Source organism: Dermacentor silvarum, chromosome 2, assembly GCF_013339745.2.
Source record: "Dermacentor silvarum isolate Dsil-2018 chromosome 2, BIME_Dsil_1.4, whole genome shotgun sequence".
Lineage (NCBI taxonomy): Eukaryota > Metazoa > Arthropoda > Arachnida > Ixodida > Ixodidae > Dermacentor > Dermacentor silvarum.
Window position 1 is genome coordinate 155,673,603 of NC_051155.1, and position 13,109 is coordinate 155,686,711.

The following is a 13,109-nucleotide window of genomic DNA, read 5'->3' on the forward strand; positions in this document are numbered from 1 at the left end:
GGAATCTCGATGATACGAATCTCACGGAGTCGCGAAAAATGTTCGTATTAGCCGAAATTCGTATCACCGAAACACAATTAAAACTAGCTAAATTAAGAAGCCAGAGGTGAACTCACTCAGGAACACGCACGTAAAAAGCATTTACAGTATAGACCACTTATAACGTAACCGTTTATAGTGCAGAACTGGCTACAACACGGCCTTTTCCGACTCTCGTTTACCCTCCCACAGAACTCCATGTATACGCATACCGCTTACAGTGCAGCCGCGTGAGATGCGGTTTCCGCGGGAAAATGTCGCCGACAAGAGGCGGTAGCGAGCACGCTTCTCAACGAGGTGCGCCCACCGATGGGAGAGGAGATCAACGAGGGCGATGCGGAGGAGCATGAGACGTGGAGCATGAGTCCAAGGGCGATAAAATCGTCGCCGCGCGCCGTATGTACGAGTGAAAGCGCGCGGGGGACGCGCGCCTTCACGGAGAGCGAACGCACAGAGGAGAGCAAACGCGACTTCCGTCGCGCGAAAGGCCGTGGGGGTATGGGTGGGAGGGAGGGAGGGAGGGAGGGAGGGGGGGGGGCGACGCTTTACTGCGGCACCAAATGCATATCTTGCAACCGGACGCAAGGGTAACTGGCGATGCAATCTCCCACGTGAAAAGAGCAAAGCGGGAAGGCAGCGTGGGAGGGAAGGAGGGAGGGGGGGGGGGGGGGCGGGGGGCGGCTTCTACTCTGCCAACAAATGCGTTCTTGTACTTTGCGCCTGTGCCGGCTGTCCGTGTTGTCGTGCGCACCGTATCTTGAAAGCGATCTCCACACGGCTCTGACCTTTGTATGCGCTGTGCTTACGCCGCTCAGTTTCCGTTGAAGCGATAGACCGCACGAACCTTCGCTTGCTGCGGCGGCCGCGCTTCCCCACGCCTGCGTTACGGTGGCTAGCCCCGTACGTGCGTGGGGAAATGCACAAAAGCAATAAAAGCGCCACCACTTCAAACTCTTCGCGCCCAGTCGCGGCCTCCGCGCGGTCCGGCGCCGTGTCCGCGCCTCCGCACCAAAAGAGAAAGGGAGAAAGCGCGTGACTGCGCGCTGTTCTCTTTCGCGGCCGTCGGTGGGGCGGCGTTTATTCGTATCAACCGACGCGGGTCGAAAATCGATTCGTAACAACCGTTCTCTAGCACATTGCAAAGTAATGGGGCTCGGCCGGGATCCACAGGAAAATTTGTATTATCCGGATATTCGTATATGCCGTGATCGTATCATCGAGATTTCACTTACAGTCCTCTGCAAACAATTGTTCAGTTTTGATTCTTGATTGCTTTGTATTCACTTACACGCAGCGTGAGCGAAAGGCGATATTGATAATTTAGAGAATTGAATCCTTAATATTTACGTTGGCTTTATGCTTACAGTGCCTTCAGAAAATGCTTACGTTGCACAAAGAAGAATGGCTTCATGTCCAAGATGCTTCGGCTCCGTCATCCTGGACGATGTGCGTACCAAAAGTATCGTATGTCTTCTATGCTAATTTTAGGCACTATCTCTAATGGAACCAGAGTTCGAGAAAAAAGGAGCAGAAGAACATTGTGGTTGAATACTCAGTGTCTAATGAGCGAGGGCATACGGAAAACCTAAGTCGTGCTCTACAGCATCACAATAGTGATTGGCATTCTTAAGTTCTTAGCAAGGACGCACTTCTTTTTACGGATATGACCGATGTGACTGCGTTTTCATACTTCAGTGTGAACTCTCTCTACTCGCACCAATCTTCATAGAGAGCAGAGAGCACGGGCTTTTGAACAATATCTCTCAGTCGATTTAACTACGTGCACAGTAGTATTTAGCAAGATTGTACCACGATATTTTAACCCATTGCAAAGGACGTCGCTGTTGATACGCCGGGAAGAAAAACATCTGACACGCGTTACATCTCGCTTTATGGACGCTTTTATCAGGAAGATTAGAACAGACAGAATGGTGTGAAACTATAGCCAAACCAGTGCTTGATCCCCTGCCATTGGTGTCGAGACAGAGGTCTGACATAAAAGTGCAATAGCAGACTGGGGAGAAGAAAACCGGAGAGCATGCAACGCAATGTGTATGGTTCAAAGAGACGTGATGCACTCTCATAAGCGTTCATGGGGGCTTTTGGAGCAGAAAAAGAGAGGAAGCACCTTTGGGGGAGGGGGGGGGGGGTTGCCTTTTGACCAGATTACCCGCGCACAAAGATACCACGTTTCTTTTAGAAGCATTGCACAAATCACGCTTTCCATTCGCATCACTGCAAACTGACATTGTAAATCGACATAATAATAAAAAAAACATCTGTACTGCGATCTACTCGCTTCGCAATAATGACACAACGCCTTGTCTTATTACGATCTACTGACCACTGCGCTGTACCCTATCTTCGCTCATCTCTACAAATGCTACATTTGCACGCGCATCTAGTTGTCAATCACACATCATTCACCAACTTTGTTCGCGTCCACCGTGAAAGTGCTTCAGCCAAGTCATAGTGATACCAAAAAAGGACACACACATCGCACTCGTATCCGAATGTATTCTGTAGAAACCACCGCTCGACTGCTTCGGAGGCGAAAAGGAATATCGCCGCTCCGGGCACAGTAAAAGCATGCCGCAAAGCACTTACGAAGCCGGTGCGCTCGCGCCTGTTGCTTCGCATTCATTTTCACCTTAGCTGTTGCCTTCTCGGCAAAATGACTTCGCTGCAGGCTGCTTCGAGTAGCTTCAGCGTTGAGTAATCAAGATCGTGCTCCGTCTTCTGGTGCTAGAAACTGTAGACGCCGCCATTCACTCCCAGCATGCTCTCGGAAAGTTCAGGTAATCATGTACTCGACTCGCGCTCTATCCCTACGCGGCGTGACCACGTGCCATCTACCATGCTCCGTACACAAGCGGTAGTGCTCAGATAAGTGTCATATGCGCGGCTAATGGCGGTTGCACGCCGCCAGTGTCCTAACCAGCACAAAAAGATTCGCAATCCTTGCTTTGTTAAAGTGAGATTTTAAATGTGCGGTTTTCTAGGGGAGTTTCAAGGGCAAATTACGCTACTTTGTTATATCCGTAATCTCTTTACAGCCCATTTCGTTATAACGAGGCTTGAATATTCGCAGCCACTGACGAAGCGTTCAAACTACTGAAAGCGTATACGCGCATTGAACTTGATGGTCCTAGTGCATTTTTTTTTTTTTTTGAACTGACAACTTCATAACGCTACCTAGGGCAGCCGTCAGCGACTCAACAGTTTTCACCTAGAGAGCTACAAATCAAACTACAAGAGAGCATTAAGGTGCGTTTATAGTCCGACGTTATCGGCACGCGGGTGAGCGTCATCAGACGCCGGAGCGCATTGGCCGCTGCGTCCGGTTACGTTGGCGGCACCAGTACGTCGAACCATCGGTCGAACTATAGCCGCTGTTGTTCTCGCCAACGTGACATAACGTGTGCGCGCGTTCACGCTACGTCGGACTACATTTAGGCCTTTACGGAGCCCTGAAAGCAAACATTGCCACCGTTATTGCCCGAGTAGAGTTGGGCCGGGCTGCGAGTTGCAACCAAGTCTCACTACTTTACTGATCACCGCAGTGTCTTCATAGGCATAAAAAATGATGAATAAGCACTGTATTCATTGCAAACATGTCTGTATATCATTGCGAAACCACACCTCGACCACAGCTCGACAATGGGCCTAGCCAGGACAGGGAAGCTTTCGCTATCAACCAGGGTTAACCAAAGCTGAACCACACCAATTTTTTTTCTTGGTCTTTCTTTCTTTTTTTTTTTTGAGATCTCGTTTTTGTGTGAAGCTCCGTCTTAGGCTGTTTTTTTTTGTTTTTTGTAAGTTGCACTTCCTGTTTTTAATTATTTCTTTATCGTTCGTAATGCCTCAGTGTTAGTATACACCAGTTCTAACTTGTGCAGTGTGCGTGCAATTAGGTTTTTGATCCTTGCGTCCATTCGGAAGTGAAATGTAGCAGTCAGAAGCCAACTGCTTCCAACCTTCTCATCTGGCTTTACAGTTAACCCTATCTAAGATATTAGTCAGCTGGAAAACACAGTAAACCGGTTCTTCAAGCGCGCGTAAGATTCCTGCAAACCTTTCCCTGAAATGTTGCGTGAATTAGGTTAACTTCTGGTAATTTATTTCAAGAACAACTTCAGAGAACAATTTATGAGGACCTTCACTTGCAGCCGTCGGCACTTTACCAAACTATTGACACGTTGACTCTGTAAAATTATGTTTCCAGAAACAAGAGCTATTAAGGCACCTGGTTTCACAGAAGTCGTTCAACAGTCCAGCAGAACTTGTTCGCTTTTTCTCCCTCGTTCTTAATGTTACGTAAGTATGGGCGTCGAAAGCATATTAAAAAAATGAATGTCTTCACCTCAGGAACGCGTCATCAAACGTTTATTTCTTCTTGCTTTACAGAGATGACTACTTTTGTGAACATAACCAAAGCGCCCCGTATGCTGCCATTTTAGATGTTGTGTCCGATCGTCTTCAAGATTTTCCAGGTAATATTCAACAATTCGAATCGACTTGGTGTAACTAACAGATGCATGTATCGATCTTAATTTTTATACGTCAGCGTATGGTTGTGCCCTCATGCTACAATACTTAACGCTGTGTTTCAGAGCCGAAAGAGCTGATATGTGCGCTTCCAAGTAAAACCGCCACGGATGCCTACAAGTGGGTTTCTCACAGACTTGGCCTCCGAAATTTCATCTCAAAGGTGCGAAATAAGGAGCTTACTTGTTGGTCACACATTCAAATTTGCACGTAAAAAGAACTTGTTTTAGTACATACATAGCATCACTAATCTATAGAAGTCATGTCGTGAAAGCACATATTTTTTTTCTCTCTGGGAACTCGTGTACAACGCCCACATTTTTTTTTTTTTAACATTGCAGCTTCAAATGGCCATCAGGTACCCCACTACACCTCATAAGCAGAAATGCAAGACCATCGCCGGTGTTCTAGCAGCTAGTGGGAACATCATCGATACCTATGTCAGTGAGCTCACAGAGGACTATTATTACCAGAAGCTCGAACCTTGCATTGATGAGTATCACAATGGAACGCTCAAGGACAGTGTCGAAAGGTAAAGCCTACTAGCTCATATAGCTCTCAACAATATATACCCTCGGTCTCGCCCTGCTGGCCGCTTTAATATTGTGTCTGTCGCGGCTTGGCTCTTCCTTTTCAGGTACATAACTTTCACCAGACATCTGTTCGATCTTGCCAAGGAGCTTCTGCTGAAGAGAAGCAGTCAAGATGAGTCTCTGCTTCAGTTCCTCGTAAACAAGGTCGCCGGCGAACTACCTGGTTAGTGCAACACGGCTTTTAACGGGCCGGTCTCCAGCGTGCGCTGATAATTCTTAAGCGTTCAAATCCCTACGTGTAAAGCGACGAGTGATATTTTTTATAGCACACAGTGCACTGTCAAACCCCGGTTCCCGCTTTGCCGCAGACACATGTTCCTGGAAGTCCGATGTTGGGAATTTAATACGGATACTGCTATAAACAAATTATCACTGATTTAGAAAGAGCAAAAGTCTACAAATTACAATCGCAGACTAGTTCGTAATGCAAGAACATTAGAGCACGCCGCCGATAGGCTCAACGAAAACGGCAGTATGTTAGTAATAACGGTTCCGCCTTTTTAATACTGCTAAGGTCGTGCAATTCTGTGGGTGGCCTCTGGCCTTCTTGACAGTGCTTAATGATGTTTTTGTCCCCGAAGAATTATTGCAGTGGGAAAGTTTCCCCTTGCTTTTGTTTTCTCACATGTTCACAAATAACCGAGGCAGGTACAGCATGCTCCCGCATTTTTAGCTATATCGCGCAAGCATCCATCACGCGTCATTTCAGCGCGACCGGCAGAAGTGTACTCTCAAGTGCACTAAGCATGTCTCCTGTCCAAGAGTCGTCTGATGCGATGTTCCCTTCAGGATGACGTACAATCATATTATAATGTTCTCGCGCGATACAGCTAAAATTGCGGGAGGCTGTAGAGCGTTTCTGTATTACCGACTGAAGAAGAGTTACCTTTGTGCTCTTAAATAAATTATAGTGCGCTGAACTATTTATCCCATATCTGCGCCTTGTAGGATATAATACCTCTAGGGTCATTGTAGACAGCAGTCTGTTTTAATATGCCAGGTGTTCTTTCTTAGCTGCACCAATTTTTTTTAATATCACTTGTGGCAGATGCGCAATTCTAATCCTCGAATTATGTTACTGGGTGAGGCGGACATTACTTCAACGAGAAATCAAAATGCCTAATTTAATAATTAGCAGACATGTACTACTTAACTGTTTAATTAATTACTTTACGGCACACATTGCAATTTACATGTTGTAGCCGGCGATTTCGCAACGCGTATCTACTTGGAACAAATTCTCAGAATGACACCAGTTTTAAGACATTCATTTTCATAGTGCGTGACGAAATTCACTGGCGTTCCAGTTACTTTTGTGCTTCAATGCGTAAAACATAGTTTTCATTGAAAAAAATCAGTAGCCCCTTCCCAGTCGAGGAGATGGGGGTAAGCGAAGCTTGTCGTGTGTTCGGTGTTCCTCCGAACGAATTGCACTTACGAGTACCACGTTGTGCTCCAACTACAACCGGTTACATGCGCTGCAGCTGGCTCCGAATTTGAGGTTGAGAAACTCGCGTTGAAACCTGACCGTCGCACCGGGGAAGTTGGCGCTAGCGTTGCCGAGGCGTGCACAACCGTTGCCGGGTTCCTGTAAGGCGAGACGACTGGTTTCGGCACGTAAAACCCCAAATTAATTTTTTTAAGGCTAGACGACGCTGACATTTGACCTCAACATCGCGCTCCCGCCACTCGGGGTAAGCGGCTCTTCGCTGACGTTTGTCCTGGGCTTCGGAAGCCCTCACGCTAGAATCGGCACGTCGACGACGAGCCCTTTCCCGAGCGCGTTCATTCTGGATGGATTTCCATGAAATTTATTCAAAATTATATCTGTCCATCACTCACGTAAGACAATGAATGGCTCATACCCCTTTAAGCAATGGCTCATACCCCCGTAAACGCGGCCTCCCCATTAGGACGACAGAAGAGAAGTGAAATTCTACGCTGGAATGATTAGCGGCAACGCAGCCAGCTGTGGAAGCAGACGTCGACGACGAACGCGGGAGCAGTGGCATGAGTGCGTGCCGAGCATGAGCCGCCTAGCCGTGCAGCTCTGAGAGCAGCTGGTTTTTTAGCGTTACATCGCCGGCGCAGGCTAACGTGTACAAGTCGCTTGAAAAAAAGTGAGTAGAACAACAGCGCATTTTCATCGCAAGTTTGACGGCATTTATCTCGAAACGGCTGCTGTCCTCAGGAATTCGTTCCAAGTCATATTTATGCCTTGCAATCTCACTAGTTACAACTCGTAGATTGAAATATGAGCCGTAAGGTCCCTATTAAAATGTAAGTAATGTCGTTATGTTAAGTATTCAATTAAGCACTTTGATTTCTCGTAGAAGTAATGGCCGCCTCATAGAGTAATTTATCTCAAGGGTTAAAATTGTGCTATCTGCCGCAGGCAATTTTTACAAATTTGGTGAAACTAAGAAAAAGCACCCTATATGTAATATGGGACGCGTGCTGACTAATGCTCCAATTTAAGCAAAACTTAAGCGAGAAATTTGGCGTTACTTTAGTGCGCCTGTCAATGGTGAAGCTTAAGCGAAAGGGGGTCTTATCCCTTTTGTTGAGATAAGCTGCGTATTTTGTTTTATATTAAAAAAACATGACTCCCATAACCCGTGAGCTTTTTTGACAGTGTACAATTTCATTACCTTGCAGTTTATACAACATTACCGGAAATCGTTAGTATCAAGATGCTAAACGAAACATTGCATGGAGGAACCAGCTCATGGGCGGACGTGATCGAAAGTGCTGACATAAACCTGAATTGGGTAAGCATACCCTGACGCGTTCGTTAAAACGCTTTGTAATTAAAATCTACTTGAAAAAAAAAAGTCCATCAATATGGCAAGGCTGGTTTTTTCATTAGCGCAGTGAAATGTTTATACTTCCTACTTTGTTTTGCAGTTGGTTCGTCATAACTTCTCGAAAGAATCGTTTCAAGAGGCATTTTGTAGCAGCCCCAAAAGGCGTTTGCTTGAGTACAAATCCGAGGGTGAACAAAACCTGTGCGACACTGATTTTGTGGAAGCAGTTGCCCGATCTGTGTTCAACGCATCTGGGATTGCGAAACAGGTAAGTACGTGCTATGTTCACAGCAAGCGCGAAACTTGAGCTCGAAACGAGCTTCGTTAAGTACCTTCATTGTAGCTTCGTTCTACAGTCGGGTGGAGGACAAAATTTCCCTTTCATGAACTTTCCTCTTTCGCAGAACTTATTTGCAAAACGTCTGACTACGTGAACTCGAATAACGTTTCTTTATTACATTTTTTTTACTTTTGGTGAAAAGTTTAAGGTGTAGAGGGGACACGACATTGTTCCTCTAGCAATGTATAAACCAGGCAAACGTACTGGCAAGCGATGAATAATCGGAGATGGGATTATTTGGATTTCCGTTCACACTTCGATTACTGTTCCATTCGCGCAGGTTATGGAAGCACAGACCAAGGCATTCTATGCAGCGAAGTGGCTGGACGAAATCCTGAAGGGTGCGACCACACTGTGGGACGCTATGTCCAAGCTTTTGCAGTCGACCAAAGCTCTTTCACTTGGCACTTCGAGTGACAACGTGGGCGACACACTGTCCTCGGTTATAACATTACTCGACGACAACGTCCTCAAGGAACTCATAAGCAGGTAAAGTCAAAGTCCATCTATAGCATCACAGAGATTTGCCAAGGGCTCACTAGTAAATCATTAAACAAAAAATTTATTCCAGCTTGGACAAAGTGCAGGAGATAACAGAAGCTATTTTTCCTGGAGGTTCTATTGAAGAATACGTCAACCTGATTACTCAAGGGCTCAGAGGCGTCAAAAAACTAGGCGAGAGTGGCCTTTTCCACCTGACATGTAAGCCTGGTTTACCGTTTTATTCTTAAATATCAGACAGCTAAAAATCTTTCTTTGAAGCTCAATTCGCGGCTTAGTAGAGTCATGCGCTGTAATAAGGAGGAAAACCAAGACGTGTGAATGTTTATGTATTGTGGTTTTGAACACAAGGTCTTCTTTGGAGACTTCAGATCCATTTCGGGTATCTGCTGACTTTGGCCTCGTCAAATTAGACACTTTGAGGCCTTCTAGTGCACGTAGGAAAACGAAAAGGCGCCAAAGTGAAGCTTGGAAAAAATACGCACTAAGTTAGCCTAGAGCTAAGTACAGAGCAGAATTAATTCATAATTAGTGCAAGAATGCCTAAATGAAGCCCAGACACCCTCGTACACCCTACGCGCGCCAAGAACCGGAACCGTAAGTGTGGCTTCACTCAACGAAAACTATGAACCGATCCCGGAGATAGTGCAACCGAAAATGTGGGCCGATCTAGAAGGTAGTGCAATTTAAACAGCCAACCACATGGTACACTAATGCGCACAAGACGACCTTGTCTTTCTTCGATGTCAACCGCTGTTGACTCACCTTTTATTTTTAAAAGAAAGTAGTAAGTGGTGGCGAAAGTGTTAAATACAATGCGAAACAAAAATTACAATACCCTCGTTATAACAAAATCGTCGGGACAGGAAATGTACTTTGTTGTAAGCGGTCCTTTGTTATGAGCGGAAGGGCTCTAAAAAGGCCAAAGCTAAGCGGGACGGGCTCTCCAACGGCGCGGGAACTTATATTGAAACAAAGCCGCACTCGATAGTGGCGACATCACCCGCCGCGGTGGCTCAGTGGCTAAGGCGTTGCGCTGCTGAGCACCAGGTCGCGGAATCGAATCCCGGCCGCGGCCGCAGCATTTCGATGGAGGCGAAAATGCAAAAAAACGCCCGTGTGCTTGCGTTGTAGTGCACGTTAAAGAACACCAGGGGGTCAAAATTAATCCGGAGCCCTCCACAACAGCGTGCCTCATAATCACAGCTGGTTTTGGCATTCAGATTTACTTACAAATTCCAAGCTTCGCACTTCGTATTAAACGGTGTCAGGCGCCACTGCACTAGCTCACTCTAACTGCACTTTGAATCCGACTTAAGTTATAAATGCACTGCAGTGCGACTGCGAAAAACTTGGAATAATGCGATATTGCTAATAAAGTGATTTAGTTATATCGACGGTTTACTGTATATTTTCAACAAGTGTAAGCACATTCAAGTTGACACGGAGCATGAGTGCGACATAATTCGAATTTTCTATGTGATACAGACACCGTCCAGGACACCTTTTCTGATAAGGAGAGGGCCAAGAAAATTATAAAAAGGGAGCTGAACTTGCCCCAAGACCAGCTTGACAAAGTGCTGAGGCAACCTCTGGACGTCGACACGGTGAGGACCACCATATGCTCACTGTTCTCTCATCATCTCCCACATAACACTGAGCCGTTTATGCGGGAGCTGTTATGGCGGAACTTTTGAAATTTTGAAGAGCTACAATGGCCAGAAATTTGTATCCCCGATACCTCGTTCTGCATAAGGGTACGGCCACGCTAGCGGCAAAAACGTGCGCGTCATGCGCCTTGCCGCGAAGGCCACCGTGGCAAGCGCATAACGCCGCGCGGCAGCGCGATAAAATCTTGCGCGCTCTCGGAACGCGCGAGCAACACCGTGAGCAGAAAGGGTACGATCGGACAGTGTCCAGAAATCCTTCCATGGAACCGCAAGAGATGACGATAGTCGATTGACAAACCGGCGCGGAGCGGCGGCGGTCGGGTTGCCATGGCTCCGTGACGTGACCGTCGTCCTCTTGATTGGTTTTTCATCTCGCGGCACGCGGGACTTGCCGCAGAAATGGGTCATTTCGCGCGGCACGCTGCAGAACCCCCGAATCTTGCCGCTTTTGCCGCGCGCGTCATGACACGTGCGTTCTTGCCGCTAGCGTGTCCGTACCCTTACTTTGCTAACACTACTGTCGAAACTGTTGAAAGATTTGGCCTGTAAACTTAAACACTACGTGTTTCTTACTTTCTTTCTTTTTTTTTTCTTTTTTTTTTTTTTGCAGCTAATCTGTTTAAGATATCCGTAACTCCGTTAGGCGTCCGCGAAAAACTGCGCCGAGTTATGACGTCACCTCGCGTTGTTTAGTAACCGCCGGCGCAGGTGCGTGCTCGCTTCGCCCGACCACGGCCAGGCTCGACACAGTACTACCCCTTCTAGTACACTGTAACAGTACACGGCTCCGCCGACCTCCCACCAGCTGCGCGCTACTGCGCATGCGCCGTGACGTCATCCCGGTGCGTCTTCGCTCGCCGCCCGTAAACTGTGCTTAGCTTTCCCCCCAGTTCCCTACAACTTGCCACCAGCTGCGCACTACTGCGCATGCGCTTCAAGTCAAACTTCACGTCATGGTTCAACTGTACATGCGCTCTTTCGTTCCGTATGAAAGGCGGTGCGCGGCAGCGGGCCGCGGCGCGCCAGACTTTAGACATGGAGAGACCAAGGAAGGTTCGCACTGCCAAGGAAGAGGCCGCTTACCAAGAATCGCGGCGCGCTGCTAAGCGAGACTGCCAGCGTCGACGCCGATTGGACTCAGCACGGTTAGTTGAAGAAGCCGCTGCAAAACGACGACGGTGAGCCGGAGACCCCGAGTACGTCCAGCGAGAGAATGCTAGGGAACGGGAGAGAAAGCGTCGGCTCCGAGAAGATCCCGACGTGAGAGAAGCCGAGAACGAACGATACCGATCAGCTCCGCTGTGTCTTTAGCCTTGCGCCACTAGTGCAAGCTACCCCGAACTTTTTTTTTTTATTTAAGATTGCTTGTGCTGGAGAAATTTTGTATTGTAATACACTTGCTCTGCTGCTGCTAGTGTGTAGTGTCAGGGACCTTTGTCAAGCAAAGATTTCCTTTTGTCTCCCTTTCTCAGTTAAACACTACAATAGCATCTTTCATTTCATTTTGATATGATTTCCTCGAAGACCCCTTGCGGGGTTATTGCATAAGAAGTATTACATAAGGGTAAAAACAAGCGTGTCTCTGCCTCCCGTTGAAATTTCTTGTAAATTGAAGAAATAAATTTAAACTCAAGTCAAACCACACGCAGCGTTTCAAAGGTGCGAGACTGCGCGCCAATATCCGTACCCGAGTATATTGGTTCTGTGGGACGTAACGCATCCCCCAGCCCTCTACATTTATTTCGCTTCAACTAGTTTTGACATCATGTTGTATGATGCTAGGAAAACAGACAGAAGACAGCAGAAATTCGGCTTGACAGAGGTCTGCTAATAGTTGTACTGTCCTGAAATTAAATGCACACAACTCCGCGCGGTAATTTCTGTACATACTGGCATCGATTTTCATGACGGTAACAACACGTTTTGTTTTTCTCTGGATAGCTCGCCAGGAATGACAGCATTAACAACGTCGTGGCAACTGTCATCTGCAACGCCGTCGAAAGCCAATCAAGTGTTTCCGGTCCCAGCAATAAGGATTTCACGGAACCTTGCACTCCCGCCTTGTCCTCAGAAATTGAATATCGGCCATTTCCCGACCTCACAATGTCGAAGGTCATCAAAAATGTGAGTTTAAAGTTAATTTCTTGTAATGTAAAACGCGACTTTCTTAGCGGAATACTAATTCGTTCGTTCCGTTTTTTTTTTTTTTTCTTTAGTTTGCAGACGCTGTATTTGATGGCGTACTACGGGCGTCGAACCTCAGCAAGCAGGTTGTGACGTCTGCCTTAAAAGCACTTAGCACGGCACCGAAAGTCGTTCCAGTGATACGGGAAAAGTTGTCACTTCTCTCTGAAGCTCTGGATCCAAAAACCGCAAAAGCGCTGTCTGACCTCAACATCACTCAGGATGGCATCAGCGTGTTGACAAGTACGATAGCCAATTATTGCAGTATATCTTTATATAGAGTGAAGTTATGATGAGAAAGATCTAATAATGCTTACATTTCTCCATAACATTGGAGGTGTCGTTACAAAATTAACACATCCACTTCATTGGTGTCTTTTTTTTTTTTTTTTTTTTTTTTTGCTGTACCTCAGTTACTACATTTCTT

General features: G+C 46.7%; 1 protein-coding gene across 1 annotated transcript in view; it reads left to right on the forward strand.

The window, feature by feature from the left end:
- Window positions 1-13,109, forward strand: part of LOC119441948 (uncharacterized) — a 184,762-nt gene that overhangs the window by 131,914 nt on the left and 39,739 nt on the right. The window contains 13 exon segments of the mRNA XM_037706628.2: window positions 1,406-1,485; window positions 4,265-4,356; window positions 4,447-4,532; window positions 4,653-4,750; window positions 4,929-5,119; window positions 5,225-5,343; window positions 7,839-7,951; window positions 8,088-8,255; window positions 8,608-8,816; window positions 8,899-9,029; window positions 10,317-10,435; window positions 12,440-12,622; window positions 12,715-12,925. Of these exon segments, the coding sequence (XP_037562556.1) occupies window positions 1,406-1,485; window positions 4,265-4,356; window positions 4,447-4,532; window positions 4,653-4,750; window positions 4,929-5,119; window positions 5,225-5,343; window positions 7,839-7,951; window positions 8,088-8,255; window positions 8,608-8,816; window positions 8,899-9,029; window positions 10,317-10,435; window positions 12,440-12,622; window positions 12,715-12,925 (1,800 nt within the window).